Below are 25,567 nucleotides of genomic sequence, written 5' to 3' on the forward strand. Positions count from 1 at the left end.
AGGAGTAGAGAGTTAAAGAAATCCCTATGACAACCCAGTTCCTGCTTCTCTGCAGAGCCCAGCTGCAGACCCCCCGGCCCAGACACTGGCATCCCCTCTCCACCCAAGGATCCAGAGGGTGAAACAGCCTTATGCTGGGTCCTGTGCTTGCATGGAGTTTCCTGTGTGCCGCTGCTTCCTTCCTTCGGGGTGCGCAGAGAACTGCAGCTGCAGGGAACCCTCCAGCTCCCTCCCTCTCCCGGGATGAGTGTTTTCTGTTTGAGAGCTGGGCTCTGCCTGGTCCAGCGGCCCCCAGTGGGAACCAGAAGCTTTGCAGCCCATTTTGAAGGTGGGGGCGGGGGAAGGAAATTCTGCATGCACAACATTAATTTCTGCAAAATTCTGCGTTGCGCAATGGCACAGAATTCCCCCAGGAGTAAAATATAAAATGTTAAAAAAATGAGTGCCATTTACTTGTCAAATGAAGAACAATGAACCCTCCATAATCCACTCTAAGACAGATTGAATAGAGTGATTATTTTGTACAAGGGAAGCATCTTGAAAAGTTGGCAGACGATAAGGAATTTCTAAAAACTCAAGAAAAAACCCAGAAAATCCTTTTCTGTTCTTTTACATTCTTTATTACAGCATTTTACTTCAGTGTATATATAGATGATATGGTTATAAAATACATGGTATGATATGTATTTTTGTTGAGTTCCTGTATTGACTTGCAGAGGTTGCCACTGAAAAGTCAACAGTCACTAACAGTCATCATACAATAGTTATCTCAGATACTGTTGTTTGGTATCAGTTGATAAATGTTGATGTTTTAACAGCAACCACTGTAACTTGCAGTTGGAAATTCAAGTGTGATACTTACTTACACAGACAGAGTTCTGGAAGCTTTCACTTCCTCCCTTGTCTTTAGTTTCCTATACAATCTATGCTTTTTTGTATCTGTCTCTCAAATCAAAGAGCAACTTTTCAAAACCATGCGTAGGAATGCAAAATGAGTAAATTAAGGTATGCAGCTCTACATGATGATAATGAGGGCAAGTTTGTGGCAGACAGATCAGCTCCTGTAGGTTTGAATCAGTAATAGATCTTATTCTTTAAAGTGCTTCCATTTCCCTGACCTTCTCTTAACCTGTGAGGGTGAAGAAAGAGGTTTAGATTATATTATGGTCCCAATTGGATATTCTATATACATATACTTGTTTTGAGGAGGTTTAGGGACTTCCGGAGCTCTGCTTGAGAATTTGCTTTTAGATGACAGAGCAAGAGACATGGTTCCCAGGAAAGGAAGGCCAGTGAAGCTTTTCAACAGCTGAGGGGAAGGAGTAGAGCTGCACCAGAGGCACCTAGAAATGCCGGGTTGGAGGGAACATAGGAATGGCCATACTGGGTCAGACCAAAGGTTCATCAAGCCCAGTATCCTATCCTCTGACAGTGGCCAATGGCAGGTGGTCCAAAGAGAATGAACAGACAGGTTGTATCATCAAGTAATCCATGCCTTGTCACCTAATCCCAGCTTCTGGCAAACTGTGTGTGTGTGTGTAAGGATCTGAGCAACCCCTTTATTTTTATAGTCCCTACATTAAATAGGGACACGGGTTGGGATATACGAGAGGCATTAGTTCCGTAACCTTCCCTCCCTCAAGTTTGAAAAGGGAGTAGATAGACATGTCCCTTGGTGCCAAGAAATAGGCAGAAATTGGAGCCCAGGAAGGGGGACTGGTTGGCAAGTAACCTTCCTTGCAAGACATGTGAGGAGGAGGAGGAGCAGGGAGAGGTGTAGCAGTGTAAAAGCATTGCAAGAGATTCACTCAAGCTCTGATCTTCCCCACTTTTCCTGCTGCCAGAGGATATGCCTGGCCCTTCTGTCTTCCCTGCCTGGGATGCCCTTTGAAGCACATAGGATGAGTAGAGAAAAAGGATGCTTAATCTTCCTTTTCCTCATAACTTCTCCAGTTTCTCTATCTATTCAGATGGTAGGGGAAGGAATCCTCTGCTCTGAACCACTGGAAAGAGAACAAGGATCTGGACAGCTTAATGTGGCAATATAGTGTCATTAGAGATCTCAGGATATCCTAGACACACCTGAAAAACAATCTACCCATTTTGAGCTATAACTGAGTCTCTTCCTCCCTTTTTTTGTTTTTGTGCATGGGCATGGACATGTGCGCACACACATGGTGAGAGTTGGGAACCCAGCAACACTATCTAGGCTCAGGGAATAAGTGAGTGCAACCACACTTAAAAACGAAAATACTTTTGACTGGGAAGCTTTGACAACACTTTACAAAAACGTCCATCTTGTTTTCCATCAGTGTAAATCCTTTCTTAGATTATTTCAACTGTAAATGCAGTGAAGAAACTAGTTTGCCTTCGTTATAACTTTCTCTGAGGCATAAGCAAACTAATTTAATTTCTAACTGCTTGTGTATAGGCACCTAGAAAACGTGCTTAGAAAAGTTGTGGAAATTTAGTTCAGTCTGAATCAGCGGTTCTCAAACTTCATTCCACTGTGACCCGCTTCTGAAAATAAAAATGACTACACTACCCCAGGAGTGGGGACTGAAGACTGAGTCCACCCGACCCCTGCCACCCGAGCTCCACCACCCCGGGCAGGGGGCATATAACCTTAGCCCTGGATGGTGGGGCTCAGGCTTTGGCTTCGGCCCTGGGCCCCAGCAAGTCTAACACCACCCTTGGCGACCCCATTAAAGTGGAGTCGTGACCCACAGTTTGAGAACCCCTGGATAAAATTGAGTTCAGCAAGTTTTTTTAAATCCCTTTTACACAAATCCTCACAAGGCATTTTAGTCACGTTGGCTGCAGGGAGAGGTTTGAAATTTGAAGCATTGCATGGAAATAGTGCTCAGAGAGAAGAAATTCCTTTGTGAAATTTGGAGAGGCGGGAACTAAACATAACAAGTTAAGTATTGAAAAATCACTGCTGAACATTCTTGCTCAGTGGGTATTTGTTAAAATTTTAGCAGACTCTAATACCTTTGTGTTTTCCTTGGCGGCAGACGAACCGCACATTCCAACATGCACAGGCTTACATTGCTGTAACTTGCATTTTCTTCTCTCCCCTCCCTCACCCCATGTTCAACCTTATTGTTGCATAACATACTAAGTATACTGAACTCATTCAGCCTCACTGCCTCTCCAGTGCTTCGCATAGCATTTCCACAAACAATTTTGGTTTTACTTTTGCATCATGACATGAGCAAAAGTATTTTTTTTCATTGAACTATACTCCTTTTGGAGTACTTAATAATCAGCACCAGGAGCTTTTTTTTTTTTTAGCCAAAAGCCATGTGATGATACAATAGTACGTTCTGTTTCTAAGGAGCCTAAGTAGTGACTAATATGTTCTGCCCTATCATGCTGTTTAAAAAAACAACAATTTGTAGCATGTCCTTCTGTAAACGGCCTCAATTTTTATTCAGTGTACACACACTCTGTGTGTTTGATCTGTTTGACTTTTCAGGTTAAGTAAATGAATACATTGCCATTTTGTTTTCTTATTCTATTGACATTTACTGGCTTGGTTACAGTATCTGGTATCAAAATACACACTAACCCTTTTAAATTTTGGTTAGTCTGTCACTTTTGAATATGTTATTTCATTACATATTTCTGGAGAGAAATCTAAATATGGATGTATTTAATAACTGTGTACTGTACATAAGGATGTATGCCATATGGATTACTGTTGATACTGTATTTGTGTACATTCAGGACAAACCATTTCAATTCTAAGTGTCTTTTCACAGATTGGATGCTGAAATTATTCAGCCTATTCCAGTATTTGCTAAGTAAGAATTGTTCCCTTTTTTTTGTAGTTTGCTCAACCACACATAAGTACATCTGTTGCATGTCTGAGTCTTTGATTCAGAAAGATTAAATCAACTGATTATGTACAAATAAGTAAATTCCAGGTTATAATAGGAGAGTAATAAACATAGTCATGGTGAAGTGAGAAGGCCATCTATAAATGGAGTAAGGCTTTTCTGAATTATTTTAATTTCACTTTTTCTAATTGTGTTACTCTGATCATAAATTCAGAAGATTAAAGAAGAAAAAAAGGCTTCATAATGCTGAGCCTAGATCAAATAAAATCATTAGATGATAAATAAGAGGAGGATGGGAGAGAGGGAAAAGTTGAACTGATTGTCCTCTTGACATTTCAGATTATTAGAAAGCTAATTAGGAAATTGCCAGACTAACCTAAATATCTTCTGTTTGCAGAGTCAATGGAACAAGGCCTCAAATGACTGCGTATGACACTTTATTTTCATTGAGTTTTGCACTACTTTCTTATTATAGTAATAATTCCCTTATTAGAAGAAATTCTTGTATTGTCCTTTTATTAATCTGTTCCCCTATAATAGTAAGCATCGTTATACATTGACCTTTGATAATCAATTTTAATACTTCATACCTTATACTTTGCTTATGTCTAAGAAATATTTAAAGTTAATTATAAATAGTGTATGTAAATTCAGTATCTAGCAAATACCATGAATTTTAACTAGCCCGTATGAAAGAGGCAAACATTCATAAGGAGTTACCACAATATAAATCAGCATTTGGTTGAAGTTTATTGCTCCTGCATTAGTTTTATCTTAGACATAATATACCATCAGTCATAACAGACCTTATTAATATTTGAATATAACACTTTTCTTATGTACACTTATCACTTTTCTTATAGGGAACAAATGGCCAAAGAAATGTCAGACGTTTTGTCTAGGTGGGTGAATAGACCTTCCAAAATTAATTTAATCACTCAATTAAATGAAATCATAAACTGAAATGGGCTGATGCATATAAAATAATGTAATTCCATATTTAATTGCTCGATGAAATAAATCAACCTTTTCTTTTGAATGAAATTGCTGTATCAGTATGCTTCCTATTCAAAATCATTATCTGATTTCTTTCTTTAATTATTTTGCCATGACATTTATTTGATTGCATAAACATGCTCAGAAGGAAATTATCAGTAAATTGCACCTTAAGGTTTCTTTTTGAATAATTTCAATAGATAAGGAAAAGCTTCGAAGAGCATTCTTTTCCCACTGTATCTGAGATGACACTGACAAGTTTCCAAAATTTTCAGGCAGCATGCTCACAAGTTCAGGATGGTGTTAATAAGGATATAAAAAGTGTTATGTTTATGTAACCATAAGTAGCTTTTTAATAAGAAATTAAATCCAGACATAATTCCATTTCAAACAAAATGAAAATTTGAGGTTTACTTTGTTGTTAGAACCCTAGAAGAAGTACTCTCTGAAGCATTGAAACACAAAATGCCAGATGGTGTCTGTTCAGCAATCTTGGTATAATAATGTAGCAGTTTTATATTCTAAATAAAATTCTGTTTTATTGAGTTACTAACTAAAAGGTGTCTTTGGTAACCTCAAGGATAAAAAGCAGCCTTATGACATGCTGTCTGACGTTCACATGAAATCTTACTTTCTTTTTCATTTTTAAAAATAAACCCTTCAGAAAACAAGATATTATGCTGTGTGTGTGTGTGTATGTGATCTTACGATATTAGTATGTTTGTTGTGCCATTTCTTAATTGTAGTGCTGATAGTATTAAACACAGCAGATGCTTACGTTTGCACAAAAACATTACATGCAGTATTTTTGAACAGGCGAAAAGGAAGATTAGCACATCCAATTGAAATTGCTGGGGAACATAGGTAGCGGGGTTGTAGAGTAGCTGAGTCACTGGAGTTAACATGCCCTTAGCTTCCAGAAAGTATCACAAGAATTTTGGTCAAAAGTGGCAGGAGCATAGTTTTTAAGTTCTGTCCATAACCTAGCATTTTTAATGTACACTAGTGTGACTGGTAACTTGTTAAATTCAATTGTTTAGAAACTTTTGATTCTTCTTTGAGTGGTGGTACCTATATTTATTCCATACATGAGATATGCGCTTGAGTTTGGAATTTCTTATAAGCAGTGTCCATTGGCTTGCACATGCTTCGTAGATCTTTGTGCTCACAACTGACAGCAGAAAGGACGGTGCAGACCGATGCCTCTCCAGATCCTTCTTACCGCCATGTGGTGTGTGTCGTAATATTTGGTGTCCTCAGCTCCTTTTTACTGTGTCATTCCTTTATGAATTTTATATAGTTAATTTTTGTAGTTTTTATAGTATAGCGCAGATAATTAGATAGCTCCTGCCCAGGAACTTTTCCCCCAAGAAGTCTGGGATTCTGCCCAGGCTCTGGGGGTTTAAAAACTGTTTCCTGCCCTCACTCCTTTAGTGTGAGCAAAGAACATCAACGCTGCTTCTACTGCCTGGGTGAAGCTCACATTTCTGCTAAGTGAAGCATCTGCCACACTTCCCCCACAGAACTCGTGAGGGTCGGGAACTGAGAGTCAGAAAACACCTCATGGAGAAGGCAATGAAGTCCCAATCAGAGCTGGGCTGTGGACCCCCCCACATACACATTCTACATCATCCTCAATAAGCAGGCAGTGTACCTCCTGAGCATGGGTTGAGGAACAGATGCTAAGTCTGCTAAGCCTAAAGAGAAGGCTTCATAGGAGAGTAAGGGGCATTCTCATAGACATAAGGACAGTCATTTATGTCTGAAAAGAAGGGATCCCTCCCTGACCCCCTCAGGAGAGCCAACACGCATGGGTGCTCAGCTCTTCAGCCCCCTAAATCTTCTTGACAAGTCAAGAGGGCACACAAGGGTACGGATCCATGCTTCCAACACTGGCTCTAGTGGTGAAGACACATGGTAGCGCCTGGTGCTTCGATCCACTTTGGGAAACGAGGCATTACCAATAGCAATGCTGCCCTGGAGGAAGCCAACCACCACGTGACCAGAGAGGCTCCGGCTCCCCCCAATGGACTCTCCTCATACTCTAGGATGGTCAGAGATGTGTGTCTCCCTGGAGGACATCTTTTGGTCTCCCCCCATCCACCTTCACCATTTCCATTGGGTCCATCCATATTCCAAGATGTTGTTACACGGGAGGAGGAATCTATCACAAGGAGATGGAATGGGGTGATGATTCTATCTGCCAGCCTACAAGCACAGCCATCAGGAGTCTCTGCGGCATGGAGGAGAGGTGGCCTTGGACATGGGTTCTAGAAGGTCAGGATTCAGGCCTCCAATCCGACATGGGCTATCCTGTGCCATGGGGTCCCCCTCCTCCAATGGATCCATCTTATTGGCATTACTGCGGATCGTGGGAGTTCTACCCCCAGACACCTAGGATCTATGCATGAGTCCTACTTGCCATTGCCTGGCCCTACACAACTGGCCCTACTGGCATATTCAAAGGAGGATGGCAAGCCAGATCCGATGGTTCTGGGAGCAATCTGTTCAGTGTCACTGGATAAGGTGACCACTCCATCTTCTTTGTCTCCACTGGAGGACTTTAAACAGTACCAAGAGCTCATGCATAGGGTAGCAGCAGTGCTACAGATCCAGCTGGAGGAAATTCAGGAGCCTCAGCACAGCTTACTAAACATTCTGCAGCCCTCCAGTCCCTGTAGAATGGCCCTCCCTGTCAATGAAATTATCATGAACCCAGCAAAGGCCGTTTGACACACGTCTGCTTCTTGTGCTCCCACCCCTAAGAGGGCCAAGAAGCATTGCAATGTCCCATCCAAGTGGGGAGAGTTCTTGTTCTTTCACCTTCTGCCAAACTAGCTGGTGGTGAATATGGCTACAGAGCAGTCCAAGCAACAGCACCCAAAGGATACTCCCTCTGATAAGGAACACGGGATGCGACCTGCTGGAAGAAAGGTCTTCTCTTCCACCTCCCTCCAGGTCAGGATCTCAATAATTATTAGGCCCTCGTGTCCAAATATAATTTTATCAATTATACTAGATTTCTAGAGTTTAAGGACAAGATCCCTGTGGAGGATGGATCCCACTTCCGGGCCTTAGTAGATGAGGGCAAATTGATGGCAAAACTTGTCTCCAACTCATGGTGAATGTAGCAGATACCACATTGAGAGGAATGCTGTGGCCGTTGTCACGAGGAGAGACTTGTGGTTGCAATCCTCAGGTTTCCCTAGAGAGCTGAGGAGTACTGTCCAAGATCTTTCCTTTGATACTATCACCACTCCCTCAAAGACTCAAACAGCGCTTCACTTGCTGGGCATTTATACCACAAGAGGAAGCCTCATAGACAGTGGTATAGGGCAAGACCAGTTCCTAAGGCCTTTTACCATCAACTTCCTCAGGAGCCACCACGCAAGAGACAGAGGGTGTATAGACCTAGGAACCTAGCCTCTGCAACATCCACTGCCAATTTGTTGTCTAATCCCTAGGTGAAGCGTTTCTTTTGATGAGACTCTCAAGACCCATGTCCCTTTATTGATACCTCTTCATTCCCCTGTTCAGATTGTTTGGAGGCCACTTTACCCAGTTTGTCAAAGACTGGAGCAACCTCACTACAGATAAATGGGTATTAGACATTATCTGTGGAGGCTATCTAGTTGAGTTTCTGATAACTCCTTTCCACAAATGTTCTATCATCACTCTCCCTAAGAGACTCTCTGAGTTGCTGGACACATGCTCTAGGACCCATCTGTCCATGAAGGTGGCCTTTTTGATAGCTATAGCGTCAGCCAGAAGAGTCAGTGAACTGAGAGTGTCGCAGGCCCACCATAAACTACATTCCATAAAGAAAAGATCTTGCTACGCCCCCACCTGAGATTCATACCTACGGTAGTTTCCGAGTTTCAAATGAGTCAGGTCATCCACTCACCTGTATTTTTTCCTAAGCCATGTGCCTCGGAAGAGGAGAGAAGACTGCATTTTCTGGACATCTGGAGCACTTTGGCTTTTTATCTACATAGAACAAAGGATGTTAGAAAGACACCAAAACTATTTGTTTCCATTGCTGAGCAATCAAGAAATCAACGTATATTGGCTTAGAGACTTTTGAAATGGATCTTGGGTTGTATTACCCTTTTGTTACCAACTAGCTGGCATTCTCCTCCTATTCCCCCCACACACACTCCCCCAAGAGGTAAAAACTCATTCTGCTGGGGGCAAGCTACTTCAGCTGCATCTCTGAGAGACGTACCCGTACTAGAGATATATGTAGGACAGCTTCTTGCAACTCTTTGCATACCTTCACAAGACATTATCCCCTGCCGCAGTTATGAACTGCGCATACAGCTGTGGGGAAAGCAGTACTACAGACAGCTATCACTTCTGCATCCTCGCACCCACCATCTGTTTGCTTACTGCTTGTTAATCTTCCACCTGTGGAATACAAATAGGGACCATCACCCAGAGAAGAAATAGAGGTTTTTATCTGGAACTGGAGGTTCTTCGAGATGTGTGGTCCCTATCTGATTTCCACTACCCACCCTCTGTCCCCACAGCTGTGGATTGGTTATACTCTGGTAAGAGTGGAAAACTGGACAGGCATCAACCCATTATGTCCTCCATTCGGGAGCACAAGGAGAGCTACAGCACACATGTGGGCCAACGGATGCTGCTTGAAAGAAATTCTGGACTCAGGCACACAGTGTACGTGTGTATATCCCATGTGGAATACAGATAGGGACCAGCCATCTCAAAGAACCTCTGGTTACAGGTAAGTAACCTCCTTTTTGAGACAGAATATTAATAATCAACTGCCATTTTGGTTTTGATCCATACCCATTATTTGGATTGTTGTATAGAGTAATGAAGACTAACAGTATGAAGTGGAAAGAATGAGTAGTACTTGTGGCACCTTAGAGACTAACAAATTTATTTGGGCATAAGCTTGCGTGGGCTAAAACCCACTTCATCGGATGCATGCACTGGAAAATACAGTAGGAAGATTTAGATAGATATAGATATACACAGAGAACAAGAAAAAATGGGTGTTTCCATACCAACTCTAACGAGACTAATCAATTAAGGTGGGCTATTAGCAGGAGAAAAAAAACTTTTGTAGTGATAATCAGGATGGCCCGTTTCAAACAGTTGACAAGAAAGTGTGAGTAACAGTAGGGGGAAAATTAGTATGGGGAAATAGTTTTTACTTTGTGTAATGACCCATCCACTCCCAGTCTTTATTCAAGCCTAATTTAATGGTGTCCGGTTTGCAAATTAATTCCAATTCAGCAGTTTCTCACTGGAGTCTCTTTTTGAAGATTTTTTGTTGGAGAATTGCGACTTTCAGGTCTGTAATTGAGGTTGAAGTGTTCTCTGGTAATTTAGGGAGGTTGAAGTGTTCTCTGACTGGTTTTTGAATGTTATAATTCTTGACGTCTGTTTTGTGTCCATTTATTCTTTTGCGTAAAGACGGTCCGGTTTGGCCAATGGCAGAGGGGCATTGCTGGCACATGATGGCATATATCAAACTGGTAGAAGTGAGTGAACGAGCCTCTGATGGTGTGGCTGATGCGATTAGGTCCTATGATGGTGTCCCTTAAATAGATATGAGGACAGAGTTGGCAACGGGCTTTGTTGCAAGAATAAGTTCCTGGGTTAGCGTTTTTGTTGTGCGGTGTGTGGTTGCTGGTATTTGCTTCAGGTTGGGGAGCTGTCTGTAAGCAAGGACTGGCCTGTCTCCCAAGATCTGTGAGAGTGAGGGATCGTCCTTCAAGATAGGTTGTAGATCCTTGATGCGCTGGAGAGGTTTTAGTTGGGGCTGAAGGTGACGGCTAGTGGCATTCTGTTACTTTCTTTGTTGGGCCTGTCCTGGAGTAGATGACTTCTGGGTATTCTTCTGTTTCTTCACTTCAGCAGGTGGGTATTGAAGTTTTAAGTACGCTTGATAGAGATCTTGTAGGAGTTTGTCTCTGTCTGAGGGATTGGAGCAAATGTGGTTGTATCTTACAGCTTGACTGTAGACAATGGATCGTGTGATGTGGTCTGGATGAAAGCTGGAGACACGTAGGTAAGTTCAGCGGTCAGTAGGTTTCCGGTATAGGGTGGTGTTTATGTGACCATTCCTTATTAGCACTGTAGTGTCCAAGAAGTGGATCGCCTGTGTGGACTGGTCCAGGCTGAGGTTGATGGTGGGATGGAAATTGTTGAAATCATGGTGGAATTCCTCAAGGGCTTCTTTTCCATGGGTCCAGATGATGAAGATGTCATCAATGTAGCACAAGTAGAATAGGGGCATTAGGGGACGAGAACTGAGGAAGGGTTGTTCTGAGTCAGCCATAAAAATGTTGGTATACTGTGGGGCCACGCGGGTACCCATAGCAGTGCCGCTGACTTAAAGGTATACATTGTCCCCAAATGTGAAATAGTTGTGGGTGAGGACAAAGTCACAAAGTTCAGCCACCAGGTTTGCCATGACATTTTCGGGGATACTGTTCCTGACGGCTTGTAGCCCATCTTTGTATGGAATGTTGTAGAGGGCTTCTACAGACTAAACGGCTACCACTCTGAAACCAGTATGAAGTGAGGTGTTCTTGTTCTTGCTACTTCCCGGCTATTTAAATCCACGTAGAAAAAAACAAAGTGGTGATCTCAGCACAGAGTAGTACTGTAATGGAAAGGCTAAGCCATTCAATTGGATTAACATTCATAAAGATTACTTGTTTGACCAGAGACCTTTTGGCCTACTTCTGTTGATCTAAACTCTGTAGGGGATTCTTAGGAGTGATGGATGATGTTGTTAAATAAGGAAAATCCTCAGGATTTGTCAAATTAATGGTTCAGGAAGGTTAGACATGTAGCGGAAATTACATTTAACAACAATCCTTTAATGGCATGGTACTGATATTTTAATAGTGTATTAAAATATATTTTAAAAAGTAGTATTCCATTTGGTAACTTGTTTCACAAGTGAGATTTTATATACATTTTATATTCATGTCTTGTAATTATAGAGGGGGTAGGAAATGTCTTCAAAATGTATTTCAACTTTATATTGTTTAGTGGATGAAGAATATAACTTCGGTATGAAACTTGTCACATGTATAGTAATATATTTCTAATCAAGGGCTGTTATTACAAGTCACTAGGTGCACATGAGAATGGTCATAGCAGGTTTGAGATTGCTTTAAAGAGTAAGGAATTGCAGAGTTAATCATTTACATGTGAGGAGTTGTTTGAGTTGCTGTTAACAAGGATGTTTGCATAAATTAGCTGGTTTTATTCTATCCCCTTGATGATGATTTGTGTATGTAGTATTCTGTCTGCTCCAAGGACAATCACAACTAGATGCCTCATGTCACTGGAGAAATCCTGAATAGAATGTGTATATAGTGTGTGTGTGTGTGTGTGTGTGTGTGTGTGTGTGTGTGTGTGAAGTTACACAAGTTCTCCAAACACCTATATCTGAATAAGATTCCATGATTAATATATTTTTGTATAAATTACATAATATAATAATAATATAATATATTGATACTTTTATAAGTGTAATAAACTCTAGGAGTTTGGAGAACTTGTGTAACTTCATTAAAAACAAAATGAGACTATATCTAAATATCACTCTAAACTTTACAGAAAAGTAAAATTTCTCAGTCATATAGATATACCTAGTTGCATTCTAATGATATTGTACTCATGCAAAGACATGACTACAATATGCAGTTGCACAAGAAGGACATGGTATATTGTTTCTTCTGTTCATTTTTTTAGTGATGTGCTACCCTGGTAACCTCAACCCCTGGCCTGGAGAATGGATCCTCCCAGAGTTTGAAAAATAATTTAGTCTGCTTCCTAGCTTATTCCTGGGCTTTAATAGAGGCTACCAAAATCATGCATCTGTTATCTCAAATCACTCAACAATTCAGCATGTTCTGTCATTCATTAGGGATGGTGATGCTACAATCCCAATTTTTGTACTGTTCATGCACAGGATAATCACAGATATGAAGAGAGTGCTTTCATCCCTCAGTCATAACTGCTAAGAACGAAAAATAAAGATATTATCTGTATCATTGCTGCTCAAAATCAAATGACAGTAGTATATTATAGGATGTTAAATTTGTCTGCCTTGAATGTATTACAGTGAAGACTGATATATTTGAAAAATCATCAAAGTATAAACTTTGGTCATTTTATCATTTGTCTGGGCCTGATGTAGTTAATCCTAACTTTCATGGATTACCATGGGGTCCTATGTCTTTCGGCCTTTGTTCTGTGAATGGTGGTGTCTCGTGACCTTTCCACCCGTGTTACTTAATGCTGATTTTTTGTGAATAAGTGAGACACTTTAAAGATACTTTAATGTAGAATTAATTTTATTTCTTCTATTACATTGGGAGATTTGGATGAAACGTTGATTATTTCATTTATTCTCCCTGCTTTTAGACAGTGTAAGGTGTTTCCTTTTCAGTTTTGTTCTTTTCTACTTAGTCATTTTCCCCCTACCCTTGTTTTGCTAGTGGAACATAAAATTTACTTTGCTGCTGTTGTTTACTGCCTTTATTCTGCATCACTATTATTGATGTCCTCAGGACTATACGTAGTTCTGGGAACAGTTTATATTTAAAGGGTGCTGCAAAAAGGAATACACACAGCCTTGTTTTCAGCAAGCCACACTTGTATATTAACTTCTAGTTTGTTTTAATCTCTTTGCAATGAGCAAATTGAACATTTAGAATACAAAGTACGTACAAAATATATTTGAGGTAAGTCAGATTTTGGATCTATATTCTACTTAATAATGCCAATATGTTACAATAAAGATATATTATGCTGCTGAAAGTTATGAGGTGAATTTTATCTTACCTTTTTTGCATTCAGCTCTTAGAACATATAATGTTTTTCAATGCAATGTGTATTGCACAGAGATGATTGTGCAATCTGCTTGTCCTGTTGTCACTAATATTTCTTCTCACTCTCCTTTCCTTTCTGTACCTTGAACATTATTATTGTTTGTTATAACCGTAGGGGCCCTGCAGTTCAAGCCACAAAAGCTGCGGCTGGCACTAAGAAGCATGATCTTAGTAAGTGGAAATATGCAGAACTTCGTGACACAATCAATACTTCCTGTGGTGAGTTTGTGTTTGCTTGGGACTGATGGGGATTGTGTTCCAATAGTACAATAAATCTATTGCCTCTTTCACCAGGACAGCATTTTGAACTCACTAATTTAGTCTCAGATGAAAAACTAAGTTGAATGACTTTTCTCCAAAGGAGAGAGCAAATATACCATTTCCCATTGAGGAAACCGATCCTATTATGTTACCTGTTATACTCATAGTTGTATCTGTGAAATTAATACACTTCAGTCAGGAGTAACTTGCTATAAATTCTTAATGACCTTGTTTAAAAATAATTTATATTTCAGTGAAATGGAACTAGGAATCCTCTAGGGCTGAATATGGGTTTTTGAGGTTCCCTTTATGCCACTGGGCTTTTTTACACATCACAAAGGGGACAGAGCATAGGTGGTGATCTTGTCCCGGGACTGTAGTAAGGAGAAGAATATGTGAGCGAGGGACAGTGAAGAGGGTCTCACCAGCATTTGGATCCACCTTCAAGTGTGATGTGAAGCCAGTCACCTGCCATTTCTATAATAAGCCTTCATAGCACCTATCTGCCTGCTTTGCTCAGTTTAGAATCGTCTCTCACTTGTTACAAGCTTTCAATTTACTTGCATTGTAAGGAATACAGTGATGTTATAACTTGTTCTAAAATTATGTAACAAATATATATAAACATGTTTTATAAATAGGTTTCTCTTCTGATTTTTCGCACTCTTTCCTTCCCTGCCGTTTTTGAGACAGATATTGAACTACTGGCAGCTTGCAGAGAAGAGTTTCACAGACGACTAAAAGTATATCATGCGTGGAAATCCAAGAATAAGAAACGTAATACAGAAACAGAACAGCGTGCTCCAAAATCAGTCACTGACTATGGTGAGAAAAGTTAATTTTTTTTTTAATAGGGGAAAATTTTCAAGTGAAATGTTTCTAGAATAAACAAGCAGATTGTTTTAAAAATATTTTGCTCTGTTATGTTGAAGAAAAGGATTATTTTGTTTAAATATGTTTGTATAAAAGTAGGTAAAATACTCCGTTAAACAGATTTTAAGATCAATAGTTTGCAGTTAAAATACAGTGTTACTCATAAGATCCAGTATAATTTATGTTAATTAAAATAATTATTTTCTAAACAATCATATTTACTAATTCACATTTGCTATAAATTAGAAATAGTTTTAGATTTGGTATTTTGTGTGCTGGCAGTTTGTTAGAAGTTAACCACTGGGCAGAAAGATACTTCAGGCTTAGCTGATGAAGATCACTCTTCATAAAACCTTACTAGAGGCTACTTCAGCTACATCCTATAACACACACAAAAAAAGTTTAGATTATTTAGGAATCAGATTATTGTTAGAAGAGAACCCTCTCTCTGAATTCTGCTGTTTGATGTAATTCTGTGTGGTAGATATTATCAAAGATAGACCAAATCAGAGATTCTAATTATCCTCAGAGTCAACCTGCTGTACCTGAACCAACAGTGTCTGTAAAATAATAATAATAATAATAATTGGCTTGCTGCAATACTAATAAAAAAGCAGACAATTTTAGCTGGTGGCTGCTCCATGGTATGATTGTTTTCAGAATGAGCATGACATAAAAATATATTGAAGACAAGATTTTTTTAACCTTTGTTTATCCATCAACAGCTTGTGTTCCCTGCTGGTTCATTTTAACTAACATCTTAACTTTTTTACAGTTTAACTTCTGTTTAATAAACTTTAATATTAAAAATGTGTGAAAATGGGATGATAGTTGATTTACAGTCTGTGTTTCAGTATGTGACTCTCATCCTGCTGGTCTCAGAAATGGTGTTCACTATGTGAAATTTCAAATACTGCACTAATGAGAATGAATGTGTTTGCTTTTTAAGAGATTAGATGGAAGATAAAGGTGTATTTTAATAAATTGCATATAACACTATTTGGTGTTAATGGGAATAATGTGCCATAAAGAGCACAAATCTACCTTTGGATGTGTGTGTGCAACTCTTTTATGGGTCTCCCACATTTGTATTGTATTTGAATGAATAAACCACATAGCAATCAAATTTATAGCAACTCTAGTTTTTCATTATAGTTTTTTCCTTCATTTTCTTAAAATATGGCATTATATTTTGTTGTTAAAAGTTGGGATCATTGCTGTTGATAGAGAAATGTAGTAATATCATAATACTGACCTTTAGAAATTCATATTAGAGTCACAATAAATTCTTCTTATTGTGAGTAATTACACTAAATGAACATTTCAATTCCATTTATTATAACTAACCTTCAATATAGAGAATAATCACTTACCTGATTTCTTGGGTGCTTGTGCTATAACTCTTTTAGATGTCACTGAATACATGATTCAAATGACATATTTCCGTTTTTATCCACTCACCCAGTATATTTGTAGTTTTATGCAAACTGTCCAGTAATTAGATGTCAGTGTTCATGAGAAATGGAACATGTTAAGTTAGCACTGGTTCAGAGAAGGGATTAGAATTAGTGGGTTTTATAGTGCCAAAAAAAATTGAGTTGCATCTCTCTTTCTTCAATTTGCCACAGTTCTGTTAATATCTAGGAATCCTTTTTCTTTCCATGTCAAAATGTCAAAAGTTTATTAAAGGTATCACATGAAATAACTAACAAAGGTTTATCCTTGCAATCTGTGCTGAGTACACCTGTACCACTGTTTTGTTTTTTGTTCGTTTGTTTTTTGTGACTGGAACTATGTCACTGAAATATCAATTTCAAATTTATATCCCAGTTAGACTATAAGCAACCATAGATTTGTGAAACTTAATAAAAGAAAACATTTTCTTCTTGTCAATAAATAGCACAGAAATGCAGATAATTGCTTCAACGCCCACTTTTCCATTACAAGTGGAATCTCCATTTGTCATCTGGTTTGGTGATGCATTTTCAGTATTTCGTAAAGTTTAACTTTAACAGCATCAACATTGTTATGTTTCCTTCAATATGGAATATTTGTTTACAGATTTTGCACCATTTTTCAACAACTCAAGTAAGTGGGAGATGGTTATTTAAGATAACTTTAACAAATAGGAACCATTTATAAGCTCTATACTAACTTCAGTTGAACAGCGTTTTGCTATCTTTTATGTAGAATCGAAGTATACCAATCAAAAATAATAATTCACTATTTTCTACTTAACACAAAAACAACCACAAAAAACATTAACTCAACATGTGGACACCTAATGGCTATATGTATTAAATTACCAGAGCACTGTGTTGCTTGAAAGCTTCTCTCTCTCACCAACAGACGTTGGTCCAATTAAAGATTTTATCTCACCCACTTGGTTTCTCTAATGGTTGTATATTTTTGGAATTTCTTTTCATAATTAGATCCTACATGTTGGGAAAAACACTTTATTGATGTAGGTTAATCTCATTTTTTTTATTTCAAGAAATGCTATGCTATTATTTTAATTCTACCCTTTTTATTATACAGTATTTGTACACGTTTTTCTATTGTAGCAAAACTCTGCAATCAACTTAATATAGCAGCTGTTCTCTTAGAACAAAAACTAACGTTAGGATGCTGGCTGCTTTTTTTTAAATGAAGTATTTCTGTATGTGTCAAAATATCTAGCATTGAAAAGTGAAGGCTAAGCTGACTGCTCAGAATTTCTAGCCTTTAGATTTACTGTTGGTTGTAAATGTGCACAAGGATAGAAACAAGACCTACTGATTGCTGTTGTAATGCAGAGATGTGTTTTATAGTAGTATGTCTTCAGTGTGACGTGATGCACATTTAGGCAATTCAAAAAGATTCATGAAGTTCTATGCAGTTTAATATAAATAAATTCAGAATTTTATTCTTTCATATAGAACATGTTTTATCAATGCTAGTGTATAAAAGTGGCGTCCACAGATAACTAACTCGTATGTAATAAACATTACTAAAAATCTGTTCTGTAGAAAAGCTTTTCTTGTTTTCCTTATGTGGACATGAAAAATTCTTGTTTTCTGTATAATTTTCAGGCACTAACATTTACATTTCAGGCCTTTTTTCAGATGTTGCTTTCTACACTTTAATGAACCATTCTAGTTCTGTACAAATGGAAGAGATAGCAAGTGGGGCTTGCTATTTTGTTTACTAATGTCTTGTTTATGAAACTGCAAAAATATATACATTAAATGTGACTGCCATGTTTTAATTTTATTAAAGGTCCAGTATAGATTTGCTACTTTATAGGTGACTAATATAGATTAATATTAAAGTTGCTGTTTAGAAGATCACATTGGCCTTGCTTTCAGAACTTCTTAAAAAAGAAACAAGTTGGCTAAAAATATGCTTGTCTCATGGAAATTTTTTTCAACTGAGCTGATTTTAATGACATACAGTAAATACTTTCTGAGGGCAGGTCTACACTACGGGACTAAGTCGACCTAAGTTATGCAACTCCAGCTACATGAATAACCTAGCTGGAGTCAACTTACTGCATGTCGATCCCCCCGGTAAGTGGAGACAAGCCCTGAGAGTCTCAGAAAGTAATCCTAATTTGTAAGTTCAATGCACATTTCAGAAAGCAATTTTTGGTGAGTGTTTTGTAATAAAAGGACAGTAATAGCATTTCTGTTAACACATTAGACGTCTTTAATGGTATTACAAGATTTTTCTGTTGGTTATCAAAATAACATCGTTCTTTAGATATTACAATGTTACATTAGCCTTTTATACCTAAAATTGCTTCTCTGTGGTATGACTTGATTTTGTGAAGGGATAGACTGTAATATAGACAGTCTATCCCTAGTTGCTGCTTAATACTTTGTTTTTATGTTTGTAAAGGGTTGGATAAAAAATAGTATATCTTCAATATTACTGTAAACCATAGTGGCTTTTTAGCCACCCCATTGTCTAGACGTGCTCAAGGCCAGACAGCATAGTGCTGAAAATTACCAAGTAGGCCAACACTAGCTCTTTCCAAGTCACTATCCTTGCAAGAGTGCTAACTGTGAAAATGCAGGAGGGTAAATTTTGAGTTGTGTGGTTTTAGCTAATCTGCTTTCTAGCACTGATTTTATTTATTTATTTATGTATTTATGTATTTATTTGATGAAATTTCAGATTTTTGCACGTGAAAAAGAAGGCATTTAGGGCTGCTTTTGCTGTTTTATCTGCAGTTGTAACTTTGTTTTTTGTAAACAGCTCAACAGAACCCAACAGCTCAGTTGCCTGCCAGGCAACAGGAGATTGAAATAAACAGACAACAGCGTTACTTCCGTATTCCCTTCATTCGCCCAGCGGACCAGTATAAAGATCCTCAGAACAAGAAGAAAGGTTGGTGGTATGCACATTTTGATGGGCCTTGGATTGCTCGACAAATGGAACTTCATCCTGACAAGCCACCTATTCTGCTTGTAGCGGGTTGGTATATTTTCTCAACTTTTGGAAAGAAAAACTCAAGTATAGAAAATATTCCGTGCTCATGTTTATACTGTAGCTGTAAAAGGCTTTTTACAGATTCCGATAACCTCTGGACCAAAACAACATCAGAACTAAAGATTGACATAAAGTGATCTGAAATAATGCATGGTCACTGCTTTATTTATTTTATTTTAGGTAGTAGTGAAAGCAGTTGGGGGTGGGGAGAGATTTAAGCAATATATCATTCCATTATGAAAAATAGTTTATAATAGTAGGATAATTTTAAAAAGTCAGAAATTAGGGCATAAACCCATTTATCTACAATTTTGAATACTTCTGTATTTAACAATGTGTTTATAAATGTTTCCTGGACTTGTGGGAGACGCCTTCTGTCACCTCTCACCGCCTGCCTCAGTCTGCTGCCCTGTTCATGCCCCAGTGGCTACTTTTATCGGCTCACAGATTTTAAGGTCAGAAGGGACCATCACGATCTTCTAGTCTGACTTTCTGTACATTGCAGGCTACAGAACCTCACCCCCTACTCCTGTAATAGATCCCTAACCTTAGGCTGAGTTGTTGTAGTCCTGAGATCATGATTTAAAGACTTCAAGTTACAGACAATTCACAATTTACACCATGTAAACCTGCAAGCGATCCATGCTGCAGGGGAAGGTGAAAACCCCTTGGGGTCTCTGCAAATCTCACCAAGGAGAAAATTATTTCCTGACCCCAAATAAAACAATCAGTTAGACCCTTCCTCTCTTTGTGTTGAAATATTCCTTACCGGGGATCGAGCTGCTGCAATTGATTCAGCGGGGGTCGATTTAGTGGGTCTTAATTGACCACAGAATGCTCTCTGGTCAACTCCAGCACTCCACCAGAATGAGAAGAGTAAGGTAAGTTGATGCAAGAGCATCTCCCGTCAACGCAATGCGGTGTAGACACCGCAGTAAGTCGACCTAAACTAAGCGTAACTTAGGTCCACTTGCCCCAGTAGTGTAGACAAGGCCCTAGTGAAGAGCATTCCCAGGTTACTTGTGCGTTGTCTTATGGTCAGGGTGCGTTTCCAAGCAGCGAAGTTTGTTCTCTCTATGCTAATTAGAAATAATAGTATTTTTAATAATTATAGAATTATCTATCTGGTGCCTCTTTCATGTATAAGGGGTGTGTGTGTGTGTGAGAGAGAGAGAGAGACACACACACACAATTATGTTGTTTCCTATGGGTACACTGTTTAATGTACCTCCTGGCACAGTTAAAAAAAAATTAGTTGGTTAACTGCATTCTCCATGTATTTGGATTTAATGTACATATAGGTAATACCAGTTGACAAATGTCATTTTAAATGTTTAGTCTGGGAGACTGGCTGATTCAGCTTTTGGCAGTGTTACACAACACCTTTAACTTCTGGGTCACTTGTTCAGATATGAACAAGTTTAATAATGATAATTCAGTGGCTTATGTGAAACAAACTGATTCGTAATTTCCTAGTGGACAGGGTGCCCACATCTCAAAACCCATCCTTGTCAGTGATCTCAGCAGAAAAGACCCTTGCAGGTATTGTAGTCTATTCACTTTTGAAGCACATTAGCAAGTCAGTTAAAACATGCAGTATTAGCATGGACAGCTGCAGTATAGGCTATACTTATTTAATGGGTAGGAGAACTTCAGTCTCTTGGACTATCAAACTGGTCTCATATCACTAATGTTTGTTTGTAAACTACAGTAAAACATTGTATCTCTTAAAAGAATTGTACGCATTTTAGTGGGGGGGGGGGAAGAAACAAAGCAGATGTGTAAATTTTGTTAATGGGATCTTGAACCATGTAAATGGTTTTATAAAACCAATTTTGCTTTAACCATTTCAGGGAAGGATGATATGGAGATGTGTGAACTAAATCTTGAAGAGACTGGCTTAACTCGAAAGCGTGGTGCTGAAATTTTGCCGAGACAGTTTGAAGAGATTTGGGAGCGCTGTGGAGGCATCCAATATCTTCAAAATGCAATTAAGAGTAGACAAGCTCGCCCTACATATGCAACAGCTATGTTGCAAAGCCTATTAAAATAGTCACTTTGCACATTGATATTAGAGTTGAGAACTCTTACCATGATATAAAGGGAAGAGTTCCTCTATGCAACAGAGGATTTAAACAGTCTGTAATTGTGTTAGAGATGTTTAATTTAAAGTGAACAGATTTTATTAATCATGGGAGTTTAATTTGTATTTTTGATGTTTAATTTGTGTAGTGAACTCACTAATTCTATGGACCCTGCAGAAGTTTCAGTCAAATATGTTTGTTGCATTTTCTTTATATGCTGCATCCTTCTCAAAAGCTTCTGTTGTTATGCTAACACTGTAAAATAACACTATTGTACTTAGGGTACATACTAGGATAAACTCCATTACAACTTCCTTTTTATAAAATCCTCTTCAGAACATGCACAATAGTAACCTTTCAAGGATGGTCTAGTGAAGAGGGTACAATGTATCTTATAACTGGAATTGTGAGGCCTTAGCTTTAACTTCTTCTCCAGAGAAGTTGGAGTGCACAGTACTTCTATATGATCAAAGACATTTTATGTCCTGATCTGAAAGCTGCTCAACATCTGTATGTACTGACTTTTTCAGAAACTTATGGGAAATCTTTAATTTCTTACCTTGTTTCATAGTTTAACTGACATTGTTCTTCTATATGTTTTGAGATGAGCACACAGGTATTTGAAGTATTGTGTAATAATGGAGGGACTCAAAGGTTGTACATTTAGGCTTGCGGGTTTTTTTCTTTAGGATTTTTTTTTTAATGCAGATTTCTTGCAAACACCAATTATATTTTTCTGACAAAACTTTGTTAGGAGTCCTTCGATAGTTAAATTACCCAGGTAGTGTAATTTAAATATATGATGCAAAAATTGTCTAAGATATTTCTTTAGATACATTTAAGAGTAAAGGAAAGCATAAGGGAAATATTTTTTTTCCTTTTTTTAAATAGTAGCATAGCTTATTAGAATACAGAGGACTGAATTTCAGAGATCCTTTTTACTTTAATCCATGCACACACATTGTTACTTCTGTTAGATGGCATCAGAGTCTTGACCAGCAACACATCACTGGAGTGTCTAATTACAGTATGCTACTTCAAATGGCTACATTTTTTGGTCTCCAGTAATAAACTTTTTCCTTCAATCACTCTGATTTCTTTGTACTTAATCTCCCTTCAGGGTTTCTAGCTTTATGTAATAGTGCCCTTGCTTTGCAATTAAAATGCTTGTGTATAGGAATTATCATTTCACACCATGAAAACTGCCTTTTATTTATTTATCCGGGTGTTCCTAATGCTGGCCATATATCAGCAGATTAAAACTTGATATTTATATCTCAGTGCTAGACATTTGAAAAATAGAGATGTAGTTTGATGCCTTCTAATTAAAATGAAATAGGCATCATTTGAAAGCAAAATATTCTCTTTTCTGGTAGTGAAGAATAAAGCTTACAGACTTCAGTTTATTTATCTATATAGATAAACTGATTTCCTCTCTGGATCCTAAGGTTGAAATCTTTTTTGAAAACTTTAGTTTCTAAATTCCCTTCATTGTGAACTTAAGAAAAGGTACAGTTCAATAGTGCAGTAAGAAAAAAGTGATGAGAAAACTTCCTAACTGTCAGAGTAGAGATTGTTTGTGTGCCAGTCAGTCTGTTATCAGAAATACACTCCATGTTGTAATAAGTGTGAAAATCTTTTAGTAAAGAACTAGTTATTTATTTATGAATCCACTACACAAGTGATTGACAGTGTCTCTGAACTGAACATTGAATATGTCTCTGTGTGTTTTCTTTCAAGGTAAGTATCGCATCGCTCTTAGGTCATGTGGTGGCATTGGTCAGGCTCTCAAAATGCCCTTTCTCTTCCCACACCCAACACTTCACTTAAGCTGTAATTATTGACTGCAGTATGAAAGATGCATGCATAAGGCCCCAATTCAGCAAGTTATTCAATCACATGCATATATTCAACTACATGAGTTCAATGGTACTACTTGTGTGGTTGAAGCTAGGCACTTGTTTCAGTACATTGCTGAATTAGGACCAGAATCTCATAGCCTCCAGTCACCAGATTCTTGGAAATCCTAAACATTATAAGAGATTCTGGCATTTAATAGACACATTTAAGGAAGTGTTGAACTGTCTTGGAGCTCAGATGCTCGCCCTCTTCTTTGTCTATCTGAATTTTAGTTATTGCCTAGTTATGTGTAGTCTCATGATCTTATTGGTACATTATAAAGAGTTTTAAAAAATACAGTGTATTGATTTATTCCTGATATTAACACATTTAAAAGTGTTCTCTTGATGCATACCCATAACTTCCCTCAATAGTAACTATGGTTATACATCGGGAGGAAACTAGCCTTTATTATACTGTATGGCATGTTCAAGGTTCTTATGTCAGAGTATATTTGTAAGTCACTCAGATATCATGGCAATGGGTCTGGGATAACCAAGAAATCTTTCTTACTTTAGTCAAAATGGAACTGGTGGCTGGATGTTGTCATATGACACATTTCCCACATCTTCCTATTGCTCTTGATACTTGCTCTTGTCTTAATTTGAGAAAAATTTCTAAAGTTTAGAATTTCCCAGTTTTGACAGGGTAGTACGCATTCCAGTAAAGGTCTCTGCTGGAAGTGGCTGCGTGGCTGAGCCTGTTAGTACAGCAGAAGTCATTCTCAAATCAGAATCAAGTTTGCGGTTGAGACCACAATCGACTGCTTGCTAGTCCTCTGCACTAGCTGATTGCTAGATTAGACACTTGGTTATCGCATTGGTGATAAGGAGTTGCCATATGGAGAATACAGTGTTGGCTAATGCTGCTCCTGATATCTAGCAGTAAGGAGCAATTTGAACTGCTCCGACCTGACACGTCAACAGGAAAATGAATAGAAAACATTGTCTCTTGTTCTGTGTGTTTGAATGATTTCAAACCAAACCAAACCTGATATCCAGAGTAGCTGGGACTTTTCACATGTAGCATGTTAGTAAATAAAAAGAAATAAACACACATACCAGACTGTATTCCTGATCACATGACCCAAGAATATGGATCTACCTTTTCTTTCCATTGATGAGATTCTATGTTTCTTTTTGCACTTGCATCCTCTTTTTTGTTTTTGTTTAAAAATATTTTTCAAGTAGTTTCCCTAAACTGATCTCTTAATGATGTACTGAAAATTACACAAAATAAATGCATCCCATGTTGAAATCTATCTGGTATCTCCTTTCTTTTAACCCAATACTTGCAGTTTAAGTGGGAAAAGTTGACCATGTTTAGAAAAATATAAAAAAGGCAGAAAGGCCTTTCTGAAGTAAAAGAAATATTGTAGATGAGTTGTTAAGGTCACTTGAGTGTCAGAAAATCATTTAAGGGATGGCCAGGTGAGTTATAGTACTAGCAGAGTTGCCCAGTCCAAGCAATACAGACAGGCTTAGTGTTCAGACCACTCTTTCTTCATGGGAAAGGAAGTTACCTCAGAAGAGGAAATTTCATTTTATGGTGATGTCAATGAGCGCATAATGTTGAGATTTTTGCTGGTGAATTGGGATCCCATTCATTCAGCATTGGGCTGGTTACATCCAGAGTGTAGTTTGGAATAAGAGCCCAACATGTTATGCCTGTCAATGGCAGCATCCAAATGCATAGAAGGGTTTGGAGGCCCTTGTAGAGGAAAATAGTTCAGTGGTTTATATGTGCTAAACTCTCCCTGTTTGTCCCTTCCTTCAGAATCATGTGAACGCATCACAGGAGTTGGTGACTGGATGTGCGGACACAATATTATGCATTTGGCTCAAAGGTGGATGGTTGTTTCCCCCTGGAAGTTCATTGCTGGGCTGAAGCTCTGAGTTGGCAGGAGACATGGAGCAGGGCAGGTCATGAGACTTGATGTTTGCATCTGTGGGCACAAAATTATGTGTTGGCAGGGCCGGATCCAGGCACTAGCTTAACAAGCAGGTGCTTGGGGCGGCCAACGGAGAGGCGGCTTTTTTTTTCTTTTTTCTCCAATTGCTGCCGCCGATCGCGGTCGCAGATTTTTTTTTTTTTTTTTTTGCTTGGGGCGGCAGAAATGCTGGAGCCGGCCCTGTGTGTTGGGACCATAGGGAGGCAGTCGGTTCCCCTGGAGGTCCATAGCTTGGCCTCAGTGGCGAGGCAAGGTGAATCTGAGTTGTCGTTGCAGAAGGGATGTGCTGTGGGACCAGCTGAT

At 38.5% G+C, this 25,567-nt stretch overlaps 1 protein-coding gene across 12 annotated transcripts in view; it reads left to right on the forward strand.

The window, feature by feature from the left end:
* MYO6 (myosin VI) overlaps nucleotides 1–24,570 on the forward strand; it is a 168,041-nt gene extending 143,471 nt beyond the window's left edge. For 4 of the 12 annotated variants that reach the window (XM_065588044.1, XM_065588045.1, XM_065588046.1 and 1 more), the window contains 8 exons: nucleotides 3,768–3,809; nucleotides 4,243–4,272; nucleotides 4,709–4,747; nucleotides 13,839–13,942; nucleotides 14,678–14,809; nucleotides 16,919–16,945; nucleotides 19,097–19,315; nucleotides 21,184–24,570. In XM_065588044.1, the coding sequence (XP_065444116.1) occupies nucleotides 3,768–3,809; nucleotides 4,243–4,272; nucleotides 4,709–4,747; nucleotides 13,839–13,942; nucleotides 14,678–14,809; nucleotides 16,919–16,945; nucleotides 19,097–19,315; nucleotides 21,184–21,383 (793 nt within the window). In that variant the 3' untranslated portion in view covers nucleotides 21,384–24,570. The remainder of the gene's footprint in view (nucleotides 1–3,767; nucleotides 3,810–4,242; nucleotides 4,273–4,708; nucleotides 4,748–13,838; nucleotides 13,943–14,677; nucleotides 14,810–16,918; nucleotides 16,946–19,096; nucleotides 19,316–21,183) is intronic. The other 8 variants (XM_065588054.1, XM_065588055.1, XM_065588047.1 and 5 more) reach the window with 7 other exon arrangements.
* Nucleotides 24,571–25,567: the final 997 nt, after the last annotated feature.

This window comes from Chrysemys picta, chromosome 3, assembly GCF_011386835.1.
Source record: "Chrysemys picta bellii isolate R12L10 chromosome 3, ASM1138683v2, whole genome shotgun sequence".
Classification (NCBI taxonomy): Eukaryota; Metazoa; Chordata; order Testudines; family Emydidae; genus Chrysemys; species Chrysemys picta.